Genomic DNA, 21,724 nt, shown 5'->3' on the forward strand with positions numbered 1-21,724 from the left:
TAAATGGAAAAAAAAAAATTTTAGAAGACCTAGGCTTTTCTAGCTGATTTTACTAATACATGCTGTGGAATATTTTGGAGCCAATAACAAGAATGGAAAGCTAGAGAATTCCCTGATGGTCCAGTGGTGAGGATTTTGCACTTTTACCACGGCGGTCTGGGTTCAGTCCCTGATCTGGGAAGTGATATCCCACATCAAGCTGCTGCACACTGTGGCGGGGGGCGGGAAGGGGGGGAGAATGGAAAGCTATACACTGGACTGCTCTTCCTGCTGGTTACCTGAGGGGATGGTAAGTTGGGAGAAGGGCTTTGTGTAAAGAAGGTATGACTATAAGCCAGAAATAACAGGGAAAGACAAAGCTGAAGATATTTCCACATAAAACAGTAAATGTATAATCAAAGATAAAATTATTTAAGTTGTGTAGATATACATAGAGGTATCAAAGAAGGGTGCTGATTTCAAAATAGTTGTATTTCAGGTTATTTTTACCCTCTTCTCCCTAATACTTCTTTGAATCACTTCACTTTTTAACAATAAGGACTTTTATTTTTATAATTGGGAAAAAGAAGAGTACTGTTTTCAATATGAATGGCAACGTGCAACCTTATAACCCTGTCGGAAAGCAATACGATGGCATATTTATACACTGACTAAATAATCTTACGCCTAGGAATTTATATTACAGTAATGCCAAGGAGAAAGGCTACATGCATTAAGATTTCCATTGTAACATTACCTTGTGAAACTAAAGAGAAACTATCTATCGTTAGATAATGTTATTGTTGCTGATAGTAATAGTAGTAGTGGTAACAATAAAAATAATAGCTCTCATCTGGGAATTTAGGATGGGGAAACACCTGTCACTTATACCCCTGAGAGTAAGTTGATAAAACAAGAAATAAAGAGATAGCTCCTTAGAATATTATCTAAGAGAACGATGAAGAAGAATATCATAACAGACAACCGAGAGGAAGTGAGAGGTAGCAGTGGAAATACTAATTATAGACGTGTAAAGCCTCAGTGTCAGAGAGCGAGTAGCTGAATCCTCAACTTGTGTACTGAGAAGTCAGCACATACAATTGTCGTCGGTAAGCCAAAAAGTATTACCCAGCATTATAAAAGTTTTAGGAAAACAGGAGATTACCTATGGAAGAGAGTTGAATGTAAGCCTTTCCTTTCTTAGGGTCTTCTATACATTGCACGCGCGAGTATCTCTGACATGTAACTTTCCAGTCATCCCATAGAAATTTATCTACCATGGCTTCACTTGAAAATTTACATTATTTGAGAAAATTAGCACCAAATAATAGAATTGCTGCATTATCGCCTCTTTCCATGTCTAGCATACATTTCCTAGACTAATGAATTGAGGTGACAGTGTCCCCGCCAGGACACATTTAGCAATGTCACAACTAGGGGATCTTGTATTGGCATCCAGTAGGCAGAGGACAGAAGTGCTGCTAAAATCTTAAAGTGCACAGCACAACTCCCCAGTAGCAAGGAGTTATCTGGCATAAAATGTAAACAGTGTGAAGACTGAGAAACCGTTTAGACTAACTGCCCTAAAAATACATTAGGTGAACATGGAAGTCATCACATACACAACACAGTTTGAATAGCCTTTTGCAAATAATGTTAACTTACTGTTGTGAGCTGCCGTAACTCACAATAGTAAATTGTGGGAATGTAACTTAAAATTGTCATATCGTAGATACAAAGAGCAATTCCCAAGTAAATCAAAGTCCTAAATATATGTAACTGAATCACTTTGTTGTACAGCAGAAACTGTCACAACACTGTAAATCAACTATATCTCAAGAAAACTTTAAAAATGAAAAAAATGAATGATTGAGAAGAAAGATAAGACAATGAAAGATAACACAGTGACTGCTGGTTTCCAGTCCAACATGAAAAGGGCTTGGAAGTCACCACTCCCATTCTCACAACAGCACCGAACAAATGGAAAATCCGTAATTCTTCTTAGATCCTTGGAGAATTGAGAACAGAAGGGCAAATTGCCCTTGAAAACTAGAGAGAAAGGGAGAATCACAGCTTAGCCAGAACAAAAGCCTACGTAGCAGAAGCCTACTGCTGTGGCCGGTACTGGTGAGAACACTTAAACTACAGTCAGTTAATTGTTGGAGGCTTAGTGTGGACTAGCAAAGAGAGTTAGAAACTCCGGAGGGCCAGTCTTAGAGGGTGCCCCACCCCCACACTTTCACGAGTTTTACCTCCAGGAGCTCTACCAGGTTCTTACGGTTAAAAGCAGTTCCACTCCTGGGCGTATATCTGAAGAAAACAAAATCACGAATTTGAAAAGATACTGGCACCCCAGTGTTCATAGCAGCACTGTTTGCAGTAGCCAAGATGGGGAAGCATCCTAAGTGTCCATTCGTAGATGAGTGGATAAAGAAGTGGGGTATGCATAAACAGTGGGATACTGCTTAGCCATAAAAAAAAAAAGAGTGCATCTGAGCCAGACTCAGACATGCCAGAGATCTGGGGATTATAAAGCCAGAATTTAAAGTAACGTTAATGTGCTAAGGGTACTGGTGGAAAAAGTGCACAACGTGGAAGAACAGATGGGTCATATAAGCAAAGAAGTGGAAACTTGAAGAAAGATTCAAAAGGACTGGTAGAAATGGAACTGTAGAAGAAGTGAAGAATTCCTTTGATGGGCCTATTGGTAGGTGAGACATGACCAAGGAAAGAATGAGTGAGCCAGAAGATGGGTCGACAGAAACCTCCCAGTTGAAAAACAGCCCTTTAAAAAGGAACAGAACAGCCAAGAACTGCAGGATAGTTACAAAAGATGTAACATATATGTTTTGGGTATATTGGAAAGAGAAGAAAGACACAAGGGAACAGGATAAATATTTGAAGCAACAAGGCTGAGAATTTCCCAAAAATTAGTACACACCAAACCACAGATCCAGCAAGCTTAGAGCCCACCCAGCAGGACAATTCCCAAACAAACAGAAACCACATCTAGGCATGATATTATAGTCAAACGACAGGAAATTAAAGACGAAGGGAACAGAGGAAAAAAAGCCAGAGGAATAAGACACCTTCCACGTAGAAGATGAAGGATAGGAATTATGTCAGATTGAATCTGACAGCACTAACGGCCCAAACCAAGCCGGAACACAGATTGGGACCTGAACCCCGATTTTAAATTTGAGTTACTCACCCTGTGTCTGGACACCAAGGCTCAGGTGGTTTATGCCTCCGCGTAGAAGGAATTCAGCGAGAGACAAAGTGATAGGCAGGAAACATTTAGTAGGCTAGGACGCTTGTAAGAGATGCACATGGGCAGGCAAGGAAGCTCTGCCTGAGTAGCCTGTAGGCCACAGTTTTATCATCCAAGGGGAGTGGGGGTTGGAAAGGCCTGCCTCTTCTTTTCTGGAAGGAGTAGCTCCGCCTTAGCATCGGGTCAGGTGTGTATTCAAATCAGCTGAAGGGTGGTCCTCAAACTCTTGCCCCTGGTCTGAATCTGAATGCAGGCCTCATCCCATCCCCCACCCAGTGGCCCGAGGCAGTTCTTGCGTCTCCTCTAGTCAGGCAAGCCTGCCTTGTTCTGATGGCTTTCCTGAACTTACAGTGGTCTCCCCACATCCCCCAGGTTTCCCTCCTTATCTTTGATCCCCCACTGGGACTTCTACAACCACCTGTGCCTACTCCATCCCTATCAAGATTTCCCTTCAGAAACCATGCCCGCAGGAAGAGAGTGAGATATTTAACGTGGCGGTAGAAAAAGCCAAGTCCACCAACTTGGAATCCTGTATCCAGCAAAATTGTCCTTTAAAAGTAAAGGAGAAATAAACTTTCTCGGACAAACAAAAATTGAGGGAAGTTGTTGCTCGTAGACCTGCTCGACAACAAATTTTAAAAGTTCTTCAGAAAACAAGAAACATTATTTAGGCAAGAAACTTAGATTTACAGAAATAAGGGAAGCGTGTTAGAGAGGAATAAATGAAGGTTAAATAAAACCCTTTCTTCTTAATCTAGCAGATAACAGTTTGTCGAAAGTAATAGCACCGGTGTATCCAGTGATTAGCTTGTGGAAAAGTGAAGCAAGTGACAGTAAGGTTACGGGGACAGGAGGGAGGGATCGGGAAAACACCCGTGCCACCCGAGAAGCGGTAGCGTTTTGTTTGAAAGAAGACTTAGATTAGTTGTAAGTGTAAATTATAAACTCTAGGGCAACCACTAAAAATATTCAGAAAAAGTATAATTGATATGCTAAGAGAGGAGAGAAAATGCTCAAAACCACAAAAGGCAGAAAGGAACTGAAAGACAAAATTAGAACAGGGACAATGAATAGCAAATAGTTAAAAACTATAATAGATATTAAAACGCCAATATCAATGATCACTGTAAGTGTGAGCGGTCTAATAAATACATCAGTTAAAAGACAAACTGTCAGTGGATTAAAAAAATACGTTGTCTGTAGGAAATCCGCTTTAAACGTAAAGACAGATCAAAAGTAAAGGGACACAGAAAGATATACCGTGCTAACTAATGAAGAGAGTTGGGGTAGCTGTGTTAATTTCAGACAAAGTGGAGTTGGAGCAGGGAAGATTGTCAGGGATAAGGGGGCGATACATAGCCATCAAGGGTGCATTTTCCCAGAAGACGTGGCAGTCCTTAATGTTTATGTGCTTAACAACAGAGCATCAGAGTACATGAACAAAAACTGATGGAGCTGCCAAGAGAAGTGGATGAATCCACGAATACAGCTGGAGACTGCAGCGCCTCCTCTGTTGGTAGTTGGCAGATCCAGCAGGCAGAAAACGGGTAAGGGTATGTAGCTGAATTGAAAAGCACCATCAGTCAACTGACTCTAATTGACATTTACAGGCTCCTTCATCCAACAACAGCACAAAGTACATTCTTCTCAAGCTTTCACGGAACACTCCTCAAGATGGACCACGTTCTAGGCCATGAAACACAGCCTCACAAAGTTAATAGAAATCACACAATGCTCTCAGACCACAGTTGAGTTAAACTACAAGTTAATAACAGAAATACAGGTGGAAGCTCCAACATACTTGCAGATTAAATGGTACTCTTCCACGTGTGTTCATAGGTCAAAGAAAAAGTCTCAAGAGAAATTTAAAAGTATTTTCAACAAAATTTGGTGGGATGCAGCAAAGGCAGTGCTTAAAAATTTGTAGCATCGAATGGATATATTGGAAAACAAGAAACATCTAACAGTAATTTAAGCTTCTACACTTAAACTAGAAAAGTAATTCCGAAGTAAGCAAAGGAGAAGAAATAATAAGAAATAGGGCATAAATTAGTGAAACTGAAAACAAAATACATTTGAAAAATCCACAAGATCAAAGGTTTGTCCTTTTGGACGTTCCCGTTGTGGGAAATGAATTCGACTAGTATCCATGAGAATGCAGGTTTGGTCCCTGGCCTCGCTTATTGGGTTAAGGATCCGGTGTTGCCGTGAGCTGTGGTGTAGTTTGCAGATGTGGTTCAGATCCCGAGTTGCTGTGGCTGTGGTGTAGGCTGGTGGCTACAGCTCCAATCCAACCCCTAGCCTGGGAACCTCCAAATACCCCTGGTGCAGGACTGAAAGACCCTCCAAAAATATATATGTATATTTTGGTGCTGTGATTTTTGGTGCATGAAGATTATTTCCTCATTGTGGGTTATAGCATGGTTCACAAGATGCCCCAATTGTCTTACTACTTTTTGTCTTAAATTCAGCCTTGTCTGAGAGAAAAAATTGTGACAGCCTAACTTCCTGTGTTGTTAGCATCTGACTGGTATGTCTCTCTCTCTCTCTTTTTTTTTTTTTTGTCTTATTAGGGCTGTACCTGCGGCGTATGGAGGTTCCCAGGCTAGGGGTCGAATCGGAGATGCAGCTGCTGGCCTACACCACAGCCACAGCAATGCCAGATCTAAGCCGAGTCTGTGACCTACACCACAGCTCACAGCAACTAATGGATCCTTAACCCACTTGAATGAGGCCAGGGATTGAACCCACATCCTCATGGATACTAGTTTGGTTCGTTACCACTGAGCCCCAGCAGGAACTCCCATCTATTCTTTTGTTTTCAACTTTCCTGTGTCACTTTATTTTAGATGTGTCTTTGTGAGAGTTTTAATAGTTTTATTTACAATTATGATTTTAATGTTTCATCTTTATTATCTTATTATTTTTATAACTATTTGTGTTTTCCTGTCTTTTACAGCATTGTCTGACTCTTAGGGTAATTTTGAAAGAATTATAGTTTTAATTTTATGTTATTCTGTGGTTCGCTTGGAACTTTAAAGGATACTCAACATCTCTGTTTTTTGATCTAGCAACTTCGAAACAAAGCCAGGTCTATTGGCTGTGCTGTGGAGTGAGATTATTGGCTCCTTATAGTTTCCTTGTCTTCTCTCCCAGGAGTTAGAGTGTGTTAGTGGTAGCTGTGAGGCCATTTGTACCCATCACTCTTTTAAGATAGGTATTCCTTGTAGTCCTCTTAAATTAGCTGAAGCTCATCAACCTTAAATGAAAAGCTTGGTTATAGTGCCCTAGTTTGAATTTAGGTTCAAATATCACACCTGGAATTTAAGAATATTTTCTTTTAACAAATGTATTTTAAGTATATCATAGACTTCCCCGATCTCTGAAAGTAGAGAATTTTTAGGAAACTTTTTTTTTTTTTTTGGTAAGCTGAAATGGCGCAAAGCCGAGAAACTCACAGATGTACAGAGTATGTTGAGGTGAAGCCCAGATGCTCACAGACACAGTTCACAGTTGTGGCAGCTGGATGCTGAGATGCTGAGTGTGGTTCCCAGGGAGGGAGCTTGGCCAGGGCCCCTCTCACAGCTCTGGTTGTGCTTGCTCACCGCCTCTGTAACACTGCAGAACATACCCAGCTGAACGAGATTTTTGCCGTGTGTGTGTGTGTGTGTGAAAGTGAATATCCTCTTCAGACTTTTTTCTTTCTTCCCTTTCCTTCCTTTCCTCCCTTCCTCATGCAGAAGTTCCAGGGCCTGTAAAATAAATAAATGAATTAAAAAAAAACTAAAAAAAATTAAAAAAATAAAGAAATAAAATATAAAAAATACTTAAAAAAAAAAAAGAAGTTTCCAGTCTTGGGGTCAAACTTGAGCCACAGCAGTGACCTTAGCCATAGCAGTTCAACACCAGATCTTTAACTGCTAGGCCACTAGGAAACTCCCGAGTTCCTTTGGTTAGCAAAAACAGGTTCTAAAGTGGGTCTTTCTTAAAGGTGAGGTGGTATAAAGCAAACTTTGTTTATTTTTTCCTTTTTTTTAGGGCTGCACCTGCAGCATATGGAGGTTCCCTGGCTAGGGGTCGAATCTGAGCTGCAGCTGCCAGCCTACACCACAGCCACAGCAGCACCAGATCCAAGCTGTGTCTGCGACCTACATCACAGCTCACAGCAACGCTGGCTCCTGAACCCACTGAGTGAGACCAGGGATCGAACCTGCGTCCTTATGGATGCTAGTCAGATTTGTTAACCACTGAGCAACGACGGGAATTCCCAAAGCAAACTAGAAATGCCTGTATTGGATTATTTGTGATCTGCTCCCGATGCCTAGTGTTCTTGGTCAGTGTCAGGACTAAAGCCGTGAGTGAGGCCTGAAGCACCTGCGTGGGGTCAGCTGGCATAGAGGACGTGCACCCTGTGTTTGTTTCTGCGTATGGGCCCTGGTAGCCTGTTCTTCCTCCCCTGAGATCCATGAGAGCCCATCTGCTCCATTTTTATCGTCTGAACCTCACCTTTAGTGGTGAGGAACTTGAATGACTTTTTTCATTTTTTGGTTAGGAATTTCCCTTTGTCCCTACTGAACATGGGAGAATAGGAGGCATCATTATGGCTTGTTTTCATTTTACTCGTCCCTGTGATTCTGCCTCTCTGCTAAAGATGTGCATTTTAGAGAAGGAGCACCTTCTGCTGGATCCACCTTCAGAGCGAGAAAAATAGTCTAATCAGTTCTGTGATTTTTTTTTTTGGTCCTAGTCTGTTGTGTTTATTTTCATAATGGGTAGGTTTTATTTCCAAACTCGTAATATTTCCATTTGTTTTTCATAATTCTTAGCCCTTATTCTACTCATGGATGGATTGCTTTCCATTAGTCTTTTCATTCCAGGCTGTGCACTTTGGTTCCTTCATTTCTTTCTGTCCATTAATTTTCATGCCTTTGCATAAACTCCTTAGAACTCCTGAAACTACTAATTACTAATTGATTTAATCACAACATTCTATCCTTGCAGCTTCCTTGGTCAAGTGCTTTTTTGCAGCTGGTTCTCTACATGGCCTTAGCTGGGGCCATGTCCAGCCCTCTGCATCACTTGGGTTCCCTTTGCTCCCCCTCCACTTAGTTTCATGGCCCCTTATTTCATGCTCATACCCTAAACCAGTGGCTCCCGAGCTGTGGTCCAGGGATATCTGGGGCTTGGTGGAAAGTCCTGGGAACAGGTGAAGTTACCCATGAGGAGCTTCTGGAGTGAGAGTAGCTGTCTGGCTCCACTCAGAAGTCTCGGAGAAGAGTAGTATTTCAAGGCTGGCAGGGAAAGGGAAGCTAGTAACATGCCCGAGAGCATCAGAGAAGGAAGGAGCGTGCTGCCGTGCCAGTTGCTGTGGAGAGGGCGGGTGACATCTGGCTGTTGGGTCACCACTGACCACTGCCGGAGCACTTAAGAGTTGGTCCGTGGCTGTGAAGTCAGGCTAGTGGTTGAAGGAGTGAAGGAATGGTGGTGAAAGTGGAAGCCTGGAGTTCCCATCTCTTTGCTCTTCTTGGTCACTGTCAGTGTGGTCACTGGCCACTCTCCTGTGTGTCTGGGGGAAGCTTTGACCTGAGGGTCGTAGTCCTCCTCTTCGTTCTCGGTTTGTTATTTCCCGGAGGGCGGGCAGCCGATATTCACTGCCGAGCCTGAGGTCATCCTCAGCCCACGGGCCAGCAGCTTTTCTTCAGACATCCACGCTCAGGGCGTCCCCAGGCTCTATCCTCACCTGGAATGGTTTCCTCGGAGAATCTTCAAGATATTTGTACCATGGTCCATCGCTCCATTAAGCCCTTGTTTTAAGCACACGCAGGCCTTGACTATAATGAGATTTCCCATTACTTCACCTATCTTTTTTTATTTTTATTTTTAAAATTTTTAAATATTTTTGTCTTTTGTCTTTTGAGGGCCACACCCATGGCATATGGCGGTTCCCAGGCTAGGGGTCTCATTGGAGCTGTTGCTGCCGGCCTACGCCACAGCCACAGCAATGTCAGATCCAAGCTGCGTCTGCCACCTACACCACAGCTCCTGGCAATACCGGCTCCTTAACCCACTGAGCAAGGCCAGGGATCGAACCCCCCACCTCATGGTTCCTAGTTGGATTCGTTTTGGCTGTGTCACGACAGGAACTCCTCCTTTCTTATTTTTTGCCTGTTATCCCCTAGATCAGATAGAACTAAAAAGAACGTACTGTTAAAAAGTCTCTTGTTCAGTTGCTCTTTACTTTGGTGTGCAGTGTAATCATTGAATAACCCCCCACCTAGACTTGGGAAGCTTCTTGTATGTATAACCATAAGACCTCCATTTTATGGACTAGAATCTGTCCAGCTTTGGTGCCAGCACACTCTTTAAGTGTTGTTGAAGCTTTGTAGTGTGTTTTAATATTTGGTGGGGACCATAGCCTCCCTGACTTTGTTTTTCAGAATTGTCAGCGGTGGTCTGGCTCTTCATACTTCCGCATGTTTTGGTAAACAAGCTGGTCAGATTATGAAAAGAAAAATGTCCATTGGATTTCTTTCTTTTTTTTTTTTTTCCTGTAATGGTATTAAACTGGGCTGACTGGGTTATGTAAATTAGTATTTCATTAACACTTTTTATTGGCTTAAATTTTTACTTCGTAATAGATTACATTCTCTTCCCCTATAAATATACCAAGGTATATCTTCGATTACTTAGAAAAAGACAGGAAAAAAATGTAAATGATCTGTTGCATTTGTTTTCTTTCAGATCTGTTTCCTTCTGTTTGCCATTCTCTACGTCGTTTCCTACTTTATCATCACAAGATACAAGAGAAAGTCAGGTGAGTAGACACATCGTAGTGAAAGCTTTGATTCTCATGCCAGGTGGTCTGGGCATCGTCCGTGGCCATACAGTGCCCGTCAGTGTGGTGGTGTAGCCAGCATGCCCGTGACTGAAGCAGGCACTGGCCTGGTGTTAAGAGCACTAAAATAACCTCTAGGGACTCTGACTGCTTGCAGGGTCATCCTCTTAGACCCAAGCCCTTGCTTATCACCGACCTTATGTCCAGCTAAGGATAGTGCAGGGCTGCCCAGGATCTGAGAAGTTCCAGAGTTTCAGAGGATGTTTGGTTCCTCGTGACTGACTCTGGATTGGAACACACCCACCCGTCGTCACCTCTACCCTGTCCTTTTCCTGACCACCCAAATGTCTTTTCTTTTTCTGGTGCGGTTTAGAATTTAGAGTCTCCACAATACCACTTAGCATTTAATTATACATTACCTTACATTATCCTTTTATTATTTCATGTGTATCCTTATATCTTGTGAATTAATCAGCACCAAGATTGTTATGCTAGGGTTTTATAAGTAACTAAGCAGTTGCTTTGCTGACTTGTGTTACATCTTATCTATTTCCCAGAAATTACAGGATTTTCACTTGTGATGCTGAGCTAATAGTAGGTGCCATATGATTACTTAAGGATTCCATGCGTTAGAGATTCCTTATGTTATCATATTAAACTTGTCAGCATTTTGAAAGAAATCAGGAAATAGTGCTTTTGCTCTAGTGCTTTTCTTGGCTCTGTGACTGCATAGAAATACTCCTTGGATTCTGTAATCTCAAAATTTTGAAGACCTGGGATCCAAAACTGTATCTTAGCTATTTTTAAAGATGTTTTGGCATCAGGTCTCATAGATTATGGACACAGAAGGATGGAGAGATAGAGAATGGGTGAACAATGCCTTGTTTTAGGGGAGATTAGAGAATGCTGAGCCGGAAGATGAGAGATTTATTAGATGCTTTTTAGAGTAATCTTGGGAAGGGGGTAATGAGGGCCCTGGGCCTCGTTGGTAGAGTGTTGGCAATAGAGTTGAAAGGGGTATGAAGCTATTAAAACATTCTTCAGGATATGGTTCACTGGTTGGGGTACAGTAGTATAAAAATTAATTCTGTATTCTTTTGTGGTCTCTTTGGTTGTGAAACTGTTTGGAACAGTTGGTGACTAAGAATGGAGATTGGACTGAGACTGGCCTAAATATGCATTGTCACCGAAGCAGGTGGGCACCCAGAATTCCAGAGACCTACACAGAGAGCCTTTGAGGACAACCCCAGTTACGTGTGGAGGCGGAGGGACTAGGCCTGTTGTGCAGTATTTTTGTAGTTGGATCATAGTTTCTTCAGCTGGTAGGATTCTGTGGGAGGACAAAAAGATGGCCAACAGCCATGAGAGAGGGTGCGTGATGAAGCACTAAGGCGAGGGCCGATTGCTACGTAGAAAAGACTCAAAGCTTGATATATTTCTACCTGTAACTTGAACACAAGGCTAAAGTGTCAAGGCAGGGGGGGCCGAGGTGGATTAGGGTGGTCTGAGAGACTCCTTGCTCTTACCGTGACTGATGATAAACCCAAATTAACGAAACGTGTATGAGTTCTAACATTCCGAATTTTAGTTTTATAGTAAAAATTGTTTTGGCTGTTATCAGCCAGAAAATTTCCTTCATTAGAAATTTTATTGATGCTCCAGTGCTTGATGGTGAAGGTGAAAAAAACACAGAAGAAAATTCAGACAGCGAATCTTCTTTTAGTGACTAAGCTTGATTTTGGTCACAACTGCATATTCATGTGTTGGTGCATATTTATATTCTATTAAAAGGAGAGCCTTCACTTTAACTCTTAGTCACAAAAACATCCAACGGCTACGTATCCACCACCAAGCTGCTTCTATGTTAAAAAAATAAAATAAAATAAAGCATTTATAGTAAAAAAAAGAAATTTTATTAACATTGAATAACAGTAGACTTCTCAGTGGTTTTAGGTTCTACTGAATTCTATTTTCTTGAGTAGAAATATTTGGGAAATACTAATTTACATATGGGAATTTTCTTAATCAGGATTTTTGATCAGTCATATGGCTGGCTAACCATTTGTTATCCTCTCTGATTTAATAAGATTTAGATTTGGCTCTGAAGGCTGAAATAAACACAGTGCTCTTTGAAAATCATTTCTATTCAGTAACTGCTTCTTATTTTTGCTTTATATTTATAAATTTATTATAAATTGCTTTGTATTTTTGGTCATGTTTTTATTAAATTAATGAGACATTTTTGTTGGAAGATGTAAGAATATTAATACCTTGAACATTTTTTGCAGACGAACAAGAAGATGAAGATGCCATAGTCAACAGGATTTCGTATGTATTTTAACGTTCACTTGTCCTGTTTCTAATTCTAAAGTCATAAATTATCAAAATTTAACCCTACTTTTTGGGCAGGAATGTAGAAAAAAATTCACCTAAAGTGTTACTTTATCAATATTAATCCTATCCTTGGGAAGCACATATAAGCAAATATGTGAATAGTTGAAGATTGGTTATCTCCTGTTAAAATTTACTTGTTTAAGGATCTGACAGATTTAATCTTCAGAAGATTTTAACCAAGAAGTGGGTTTAAGGTTGGGAAAATTGTTGGGCCAAAGAAAGACAGCTCTTGGCTATTTGAATGGTCTTGGTACAGGGAGCAGACGTCTGTTCTGGTTAATTGAACATGTGCCTGCTGTGAGCAGGGAGGTGATCCATCCCGGTGGTCCTTCGAGGCTCCTTATGGCTCTTTCAGCTTGTGTGTGCTGATGATATACGGTAGAAATACCCTTTCATGTTTTTGAGGTATCGCATTGAGTGTAAAGTGGTGAATTCCTTTCTATCAGATTTTGCTCAATTAAAAACTGAAATTAAACAGATATATCTACAGAGGAGAGTTTCTGTATTCCAGGAATTTTTTTTTTTTTTTTGTCTTTTTGCCATTTCTTGGGCCACTCCTGCGGCATATGGAGGTTCCCAGGCTAGGGGTCCAATCGGAGCTGTAGCCACCAGCCTACGCCAGAGCCACGGCAATGCGGGATCCGAGTCGCGTCTGCAACCTACACCACAGCTCAGGGCAATGCTGGATCCTTAATCCACTGAGCAAGGCCAGGGATCCTGCCCACAACCTCATGGTTCCTGGTCGGATTTGTTAACCACTGAGCCACGACGGGAACTCCCTCCAGGAATTTTTAAATTGATACTTAATTTTTAAAAAAATAGTTCCATATTTATAGAAAAGTTAGAAATATAATACAGAGATTTTTCCTCCCCTCTGAACTGTTTGAGAAATTGCTGACCTGCTGCTCTAAATAGTTGGCCTTCAGCATCTGTGAATTCAACCAACTACAGATTGAAAATATTTGGAAAAAAAATTCTGGAAAGTTTCATGAAATCCAAACTTGAATTTTCCATGCATCGACAACTATTTACATGGTATTTACATTGTATTTACCACTGCTTAATAGCATCTTCATTGTATTATGAGTACTATAATACTGGTAGCATTATATAAGTATCACTATAAGTAATCTAGAGATGATACAAAGTTCTATGAGCGCACGTACATAGGTTATATGCAAATACCACACCATTTTATGAGACTCGAGCATCCGTAGATGTTGGTGTCTGCAGGTGGGGGGTGGCATTCTAGGACCGGTCCCCCGCAGATATGGAGAAGTGACTGTAGTTCCTGGAATCAGTGCGCCTCCTCCAGATTTACCACCCAGCCACGAGAGCAGAGAGGTTAACTGCTCGAAGTCATGCCTCATGCTGGCTTCCAACTACCCGTTGTCCCAAGAACGTTCTTTGCCGCAGAAGGATCCAGTTTAGAATCCGAGTTGCAGTCGTCATGTCCTGTTAGTAGCCTGCAGACTGAAACGCCTCTGCAGGATTTCCTTGACTTCCCTGACCTTGGTACGTTTGAAGATTACAGGCCAGGTATTTGGATTTGCTTGTTATTTCATTAGCTTAAGATGATGGATCTTTTGCTGAGGGGTGGAGGAGAGGAGGTGAGGAAAGGGGAGGAGGGAGAGAGACCACACGTCTCCACACACACACACACACACACACACACACACACACACACTTTCTCATGCACTAGTACTCAGCCATGGAAAGGAATGGAGCACTGACACAGTCTGCAGCACAGGTGAACCTCAAAACATGCATCCAGGTGAAAGAAGCCAGACTCAAAAGGCCACGTGGTGTAGGATTCCATTTATGAGAGACATGCAGAATAGGTAAATCCATCAAAAGCAGTTTGAGGGCGTTCTGGTCGTGGCTCCGTGGTGACGAACCTGACTAGTATCCATGAGGACGCAGGTTTGATCCCTGGCCTTGCTCAGTGGGTTAAGGATCTGGCGTTGCCGTGTCTGGTCGTGGCTCCGTGGTGACGAACCTGACTAGTATCCATGAGGACGCAGGTTTGATCCCTGGCCTTGCTCAGTGGGTTAAGGATCTGGCGTTGCCGTGAGCTGTGGTGTAGGTCGCAGATGCAGCTAGGATCTGCAGCCATGGCTGTGGTGTAGGCCGGCAGCTCTAGTTCTGATTAGATCCCTAGCCTGGGAACCTCCATATGCTGCGGGTGCGGCCCTAAAAAGACAACAAAAAAGGAGGTTGATGCTTAGCAGGGGCTGAGAGGAGGCGAAAATGGGAAGCAGCCGCTTGATGGATGTGGGGCGTTCTTTTGGGTGATGATGGCGTTCTGGCACTGGAGAGGTAGTGGTTGCACAGCACCATCAGTGCCTTAAATGCCGCTGGATTGTTCACTTTATTTATTTATTTATTTATTTATTTATTTTGTCTTTTTGTCATTTCAGGGCTGCACCCACGGCATATGGAGGTTCCAGGCTAGGGGTCTGATTGGAGCTGTAGCTGCTGGCCTACACCAGAGCCACAGCAACGCCGGATCCAAGCCTCATCTGCCACCTACTCTGCAGCTCACAGCAATGCCAGATCCTTAACTCACTGAGCGAGGCCAGAGATCGAACCGGCAACCTCATGGTTCCTAGTTGGATTCATTTCCGCTTCACCACGATGGGATGCATTGCTCACTTTAAAATGGTTCGTTTTATTTTATGTACATTTCACCTCATTAAAAACATACTTTCAACTAATAAATGGCTTGAATAGAACTGATTTGATTCATAACTGAAAAATGAGTCTAAATGGACCCTGATTTACTGTATTTGGTAATTTAAATTATTTTAACTGCCCTATGAAAAACAACTCGATAATTGCATATTGGGAATTCTGTTGGGCATGGTTTTAAAACTTAGGCCCATAACTTGATGATTTAAATTTACAGGACTAGACGTCTTAGTTTTATTCCTAGTCCCATAACATTTGTGAAAAATTCTTACGTGAATCATCATTTTTCTCTGTCTGAATTACTCCTCCTGTGAGGGCAGAATAACCAACTTCCCTTCCCGCAGCGCCCGACTCTCGGGGCAGACGCGCATCCTTTCTGGCGCAGGGCTGCGGGTGTGAAGGGCCGTGAGAAGGGAGCCTCTCTCCCCTCCCAGGGTCTGCCTTCCCCACCAAACTGGATTTGGTGGTAAATCTGGTTAAATGCATTTGCAGATCAATGATTGATAGAAAGACAAGGACATATCACTTTGGCTTTGAACGTAGCAGGAAGTGTCTGTTTCTTTGTGCTGATGCTGGGGAGTGACCTTCCCTGCTCCCAGGTGGCTGCCGTGGCCTGTCGGAGGGGCTTGGGGTTTTGTGTGGCAGTGATGCACCCAGAGTCCCCTTCCTGAAGGTAGATGTGTGTGCCCTGATGCAGTCAGGAAGGGAAGGGAGGCCCTGGAGAGAAGCTCGCCTGAGAGGAGAGATCTGACCTCGTCTGCCCCCCGCCCCCGTCCCCCCACTTTCTTCCCTTCTCTGTGCCATCAGTGAGAACTGAAGGGTGAGGCAGGTCTGGGTTCAGCTTCTGACCTCGGATTAACTTGAGTCCAGAAGAGATGGAGGACGAGTCATTTTCTCCGTATTTGAGCTCGAGCTACCACCTACTTTGCAGAGCTGTTGTGTGGGTTACATGACATATGCAAAAAGAAGTTAACTCGGATTGGGTGCTTGGCAAGCCAGAGGTGTGAGCTCAGGCTTGTCCTTGGGCCCCGGCTCCCTTGCCCTGCCCGCCTCCTCCCACTGAGGAGCAAGAAGCGGGGGCGGGGGGGGGGGGGGCGTTGTGCTTTGACAGGAGGAACAAGGTGGAAGCCTCGTCTTCGGGAAGAGGTCAGACCGAATCGGGCTGTGGGCGAGGCCAGCCCTGCCCCGCCCCGGGCCTCTCGGGGGAGGGCTCGCCACAGCTTACTCATGCCCCCGCGGGAACTCTCTGCTCATTTCGGCCCCAGGTTACAGTTTTCTCTCAGATAGTGATTTGATTTGATTTGGATTAAAGTGCCTCCGTGGTGAAACTGCTTTTAAGGGTGGCTTGTGATGCCAGGACGGTGAGGAGGGCATCCACGCAGGAGGGAGGCCTGGCACGGGGCTCTGAGCCCAAGTGGGGACCTGGTATTGACCCAGGATTTGAGAGAAGAAGGGAGGTTTCCTGCAGAGGGAAATCCTGGCACGGACGTCCCAAGGGGGTGTAGGGCAGTGCTCTGTTGCAGGGTGGGGAGGGTGCCCGTTGGGCAGGACGGGCCACATTGGGGGTCACCTGAGCAAGTGGTCCTCCTGCAGAGGGTGAGGGTGTCAGTGAGGTGGGCCACTGTTAAACATAGTGGGAACCGGTTACATTTGGGGGAAGGGAGAAAACAACTGAACCGTGCAGCGGGCTGGGATTGGAGGTCCCTGTACGGACTCCTGGTTTTGAGCGTAGCAGTGTTGACCCAAATCTGGATGTAACGTGTGGGCTCATGCGTGCGTTTCCACACCCCTTGGAGCTGCCTGTCCAGTGAGAGCCCCTGGGAGTGTGGCACCCCAATAGCAGGAAGTATATTTAGCACCCAGAGTTTTGTTTCTGCTCAAGGGAACCAGAGCTCCTTGCAGGGGAAGGCTGATTGCAGCGCTAGGGTGGGGAAAATTCCAACCTCCTTTTGTACGTCTAGTTGTGCCACGATGCAGGGAAGCGCTCCAGGTGTTGGGGTGCATGACAAAGACACAGGTGCCTTCGGGGGATACCTCTTCAGGGACAATGTGAGCATCAAAATCATGAGTGTAATGGAACCATCTCGAGTCCATATAGAGACCAGTAGGTGAATCCATTATTTGACAAGGAACAGGATATTGTCCTAGTTTCAAACTTAACTTCCCACAAAAGACTTGGTTAATTCAAGGGAAGAGGAACTTCAGCGTGGAGCGCCCTGGCACACAGCACCGTGACCAGGGTGCAGAGAGACCACGACCGCTGATGAGGCTGACAGACATCCCAGGCCACCTGTGACCTGCAGAAGCGTGCAAGGTGGTGTCCATGAGTTTCCGGCCTCCTGGACACATCAGACGCCACGGATCCATGGGGGAGCCCCTGTGTCCCTCGCCAGCCTGCTCCACTGCAGCCTTGTCTGTCACGGCTGCTGGTGGCCGTGAGAACGTCTGCATCACCCCTGAGCCCTCTAGCACCCCACACCAGGCAGTCCTTTTGGCTCTGTCCTCAGAATCTGCTGCGTTCCAGCAGCTGCCTTTCCCTTCTGGGGCGTCCCTCCCCGTGGTTGCATAAGCAGTGACCATGGCTGCCCTTTTCCGACCTGACCCAGCGCCTTCCCTCGAGGGTCCCTTGTCAGCTTTCCCTGTGTCCCATCAGCCTTTTACGGATAGCTCTCCTCACAGCTGCTCAAGGCCACAGGGAGAACCGTGTCACCTTCCTCTGTATCTTTAGGGCCAGTCTAAATTGCAGTAGATTCCAGAAGGTTTTTGTTGAAAGAGCCAGTATTATAGTTACGATGACCATATGTTCAGGATTTTGGGGTCTCCTGACTTGAAAAGCATCCTCTCTTTGCCCACATAAGCTTACTCCTTGGTCAGATTATAGCTCCCAGCTTTGGTTTAACCACAGGTGGCCTTCCCTGCTGGGTGCTGGTCCGTGTCCTGAGAGCCAAGAGGGTAGGCACTGGCTTTACTGAGAAGAGGGAGAGGGAGCCTCTAAGGAGCCCTTCCCGGGGGCAGGTGACTGAGAGGGGGACTTATGGAGGGGGGCTGGCTGGACCTGGGGGTCTCAGAGCCAGACACCCTTCCCGTCTGGGCTACCAGGAGGTTAGGTGAGCCCGCCTGCACGTGGGAATGGTGTGGTGAGAGGAGCCTGGGAGAGGCTAGAGGGGGAGCTGCGCAGGCCCCTCTGCCTGAGGAATGGGAACTGCCTCTCTCAGATCATGGTGGGTCAGTGCCAGGCTGGCTGGGGACCCTCGTGCTTGTCCCAGGAAACGTGTTGTCCACTCAGCAAGACCAGTTTATAAGACCTCTCCTGTGTCTGAATTGAACTGCAGTTTTGGTACATATCATATGGTCTACATTAAGAAATTTATCAGTGATTTACTGAACAGAGGAGATTTCATGGTTATTTTTGGCTTAAAGTAGGAAAACACTTCTTTTGGTTGCCACAAGATGGCATTGACCTCAGAGTTACTCTGTTAGATGTGTCTTTTGAGTGTTTAACATGATTTTTTTTCTTATGTCTTCTTTCATGTATTTTCACATTTTTGCTACACTAAATTTAATGGAATGGATACTAAATTAAGTTTTCATCTCTAATGTTAGTGAGGTTCCCTTTTCCTTTGCCATTTTAGTGTTTTTTAAAAAAAATCTTAGGGGTTCCCACTGTGGCCTAGCAGAAACAAATCTGACCAGTGTCCATGAGGATTCGGGTTTGATCCCTGGCCTCGTTCAGTGGGTTAAGGATCCGGCGTTGCCATGAGCTGTAGGTCGCAGACACTGCTTGGATCCCATGTTGCTGTGGCTATGGCTGTGGCTGGTGTCTGTAGCTCTGATTTGATCCTTAGTCTGGGAACTTCCATAGGCTGCTGGTTTGGCCCTAAAAAGCGCGCGCGCGCGCGCACACACACACACACACACACACACACAAAACCAAAAAAAAAAAAAACCCAAAAAAAAACCTAACACAGAATTTAAACCTCGAGATTATCATATTAAGTGAAGTTAGTGAAAGACAAACATCATATCATCCACATCACTTATATGTGGGATCTAAAAAAAATCATACAAATGAATTTCTTTGCAGAACAGAAACAGACTCACAGACTTTGAAAACCAACTTGTGGTCATCACAGGGGGTGGTGGCGGGAAGGGATGGCCTGGGGGTTTGGGATTGGCATATGCACATGAAGTATGTGGGATGACTGGCCACTGGGGACCTGCTCTTCAGCACAGGGAACTCTACCCAATATTCTGTGATGATCTATATGGGAAAACATCCGAAAAAGAAAGGATGTGTGTATATGTCTAACTCAGTCACTTTGCTGTGCAGCAGAAATGGTCACAGCCTTGTAAATCAACTATACTTCAGTAAAACTTTAAAAAATGAGATAACAACAAAAACAAAATCCTAAAAAATTAGATGGGAAATTTTAAACATTTCAAACCTGTGCAACTGAGAAAGTGAAAGCCCTGTGTTAGTCCCACTCTCCTAGGAATTGTTACCTATCGTGCTAGGTTTTTAAAGGTACCTCTGTTTTCCTATCTATAAACATGCATTTTGGGAGGTGCAGGGAAGAGCATGTTTTATATTTATTGTCTAGGTTTTTCTTCATTTTTTGGACTTTATTTTAGACCTTTTTCCATGTTAGTTCATATTGGAGATATTTAAAAAATGACAGGATTGTGTTCTAAATATCATTTAAAGTTCCCTACAGTTTACTATATAGTTTATCTAGCTGTTACCATTTTAAGAGGTAGTAGACCAGTGGCTTTGTAAGTTTTTTCTTCCTGAAATAACCATTTTAAATTAATTCGTTTTTCATCGTGTTTTCACAAGCATTGTTTTTCACCTGAAACAGTTGTTGCGTTGCTGTTAGCATAGATTGCCAGAGTTGTTAATTAAATGCAATTGTGAAATAAATACTTAAGTTTAAACGAGGAATGAGATGACAATTTACTCTTTGTAAACGCTCTCCGGTGAATGTCTCCATCAGGGCCTGCTCCTTAGGCCCAGGAGCTTCTGCACAGACGGCGTCTCAGAGCTCGCCTGCTGTAACTTTGGGGGTCATACGTGTGTCCCCATCTCCCAAGCACATCTCGTCCATGCAGTGCCCGTGTCCTTCTCTCCGATTTCAGGCGTTGACGTTTTGGGTGTTTCTCCTGAGTCCCTCCCGCGCTCCTGGTGACGGTGCCTCTCTTCTCTTCCAGGTTGTTCTTGAGCACCTTCACGCTGGCGGTTTCAGCCGGGGCTGTTTTGCTTTTGCCCTTTTCAATAATCAGCAATGAGATCCTGCTCTCCTTTCCGCAGAACTACTACATCCAGTGGCTGAATGGCTCCCTGATCCATGGTTAGTGTATATTGCTTATGTGATCACAGATAATGCTTTCATTTTTTATGTACTGCATTTAAACATTTTCCTTCTGTTCCTTTCATAATTCACATCCTCCTCCAATAAACCATTTGAGTCCTAAATTAAAAAAAAAAACAAAAACAAAAAAACCCCAGATTTTACTTACTATTTCCAATTCTTGGTTGTGAAAGTTTCTTCTATAAGAAGCAGTTTTTATTCTTACCATGATTGTGATAAATAACATTTTCATTCAAATATTTAGGAAGAGAATTTTGGTTTGTCTGGATATCTCAGAAGAACTCAAACTCATTTAGGACTTAAAAACCCCTCCCATGGTTTCTATTTTATTTGTTTGCTGTTAGTTTCTTGTCATTTCAAAATGTATGATAGAAGGAGGCAAAACACTCCTTTGTCAAGGACAAATTTTAAAATTAATGTGGTTTAAAAAAATAATGACTTGACTTATTTTGGCAAGAATTGCTTTGAAGCACAGTGGACCTGAATTCTAATCTTGACTGTCTCATTTTCTGGAACTTTTTAGTGAGGTAGGGCATTTTAATTTATAAAATATGTAAAAAAAAAATCTAATATACATATCTTTTTTATATGTTGTATTGTCTTTTGTCCCCTTTTTCATATTGAATTATCTGATCTCTTCATGTGTGAAGCATATCAACTATCAGATTTTTGTAAATGTTTTTCTAAGTGTTATTTTACTTTTAATTTTTCTGTTTTGATTACAGATTTTTTTCGCATTTTTATGTCGTGTCCAGTCTTTTTCTTCCTTTGGTTTCGCTAATTGTTTTTGTGTTTGGGAGATCCTTTTACTTACTGAGATGTGACAAATACTCTTCTTTTTCCGTCTTCTTTTAAAGATGGTTTTGTTTACACTTGACTGCTAAATACATCTGGAGTTTATACAGATAACTACCTGTTTTCTCATCCCTTTGTGTCTGTTTAAAGAAATACATATTTGCTGTAGGAAATTGGGAAAACAAAATTTACAGTGGAGAAAATTAATATTATTCACGGTCCCGCAACCCAGAGAGCTCCTGTGGATGCTGTGGCCTCGAACCCTTCACCATGGTGTGTGTGCATGTGAGCACGTCACCAGATGGCACTGCAGTGGCACCCCGTGTGTATCTGCACCGTCGGCACGTGACGGAGCAAGTCCATGCCGAGAGGCACTTTTCCCGTGTTCAC

At 43.5% G+C, this 21,724-nt stretch overlaps 1 protein-coding gene across 6 annotated transcripts in view; it reads left to right on the forward strand.

Moving 5' to 3' along the window:
• The window catches only part of LMBR1 (limb development membrane protein 1), a 135,517-nt gene that overhangs the window by 12,124 nt on the left and 101,669 nt on the right, over positions 1-21,724 (forward strand). For 4 of the 6 annotated variants that reach the window (XM_047763915.1, XM_047763913.1, XM_047763912.1 and 1 more), the window contains exons 2-4: positions 9,992-10,064; positions 12,374-12,413; positions 20,379-20,518. In XM_047763915.1, coding sequence (XP_047619871.1) covers positions 9,992-10,064; positions 12,374-12,413; positions 20,379-20,518 — 253 coding nt within the window. Of the gene's footprint in view, positions 1-9,991; positions 10,065-12,373; positions 12,414-20,378; positions 20,519-21,724 lie in introns of those variants that run through there. The other 2 variants (XM_047763916.1, XM_047763914.1) reach the window with 2 other exon arrangements.

This window comes from Phacochoerus africanus, chromosome 16 (genome assembly GCF_016906955.1).
Source record: "Phacochoerus africanus isolate WHEZ1 chromosome 16, ROS_Pafr_v1, whole genome shotgun sequence".
Classification (NCBI taxonomy): domain Eukaryota; kingdom Metazoa; phylum Chordata; class Mammalia; order Artiodactyla; family Suidae; genus Phacochoerus; species Phacochoerus africanus.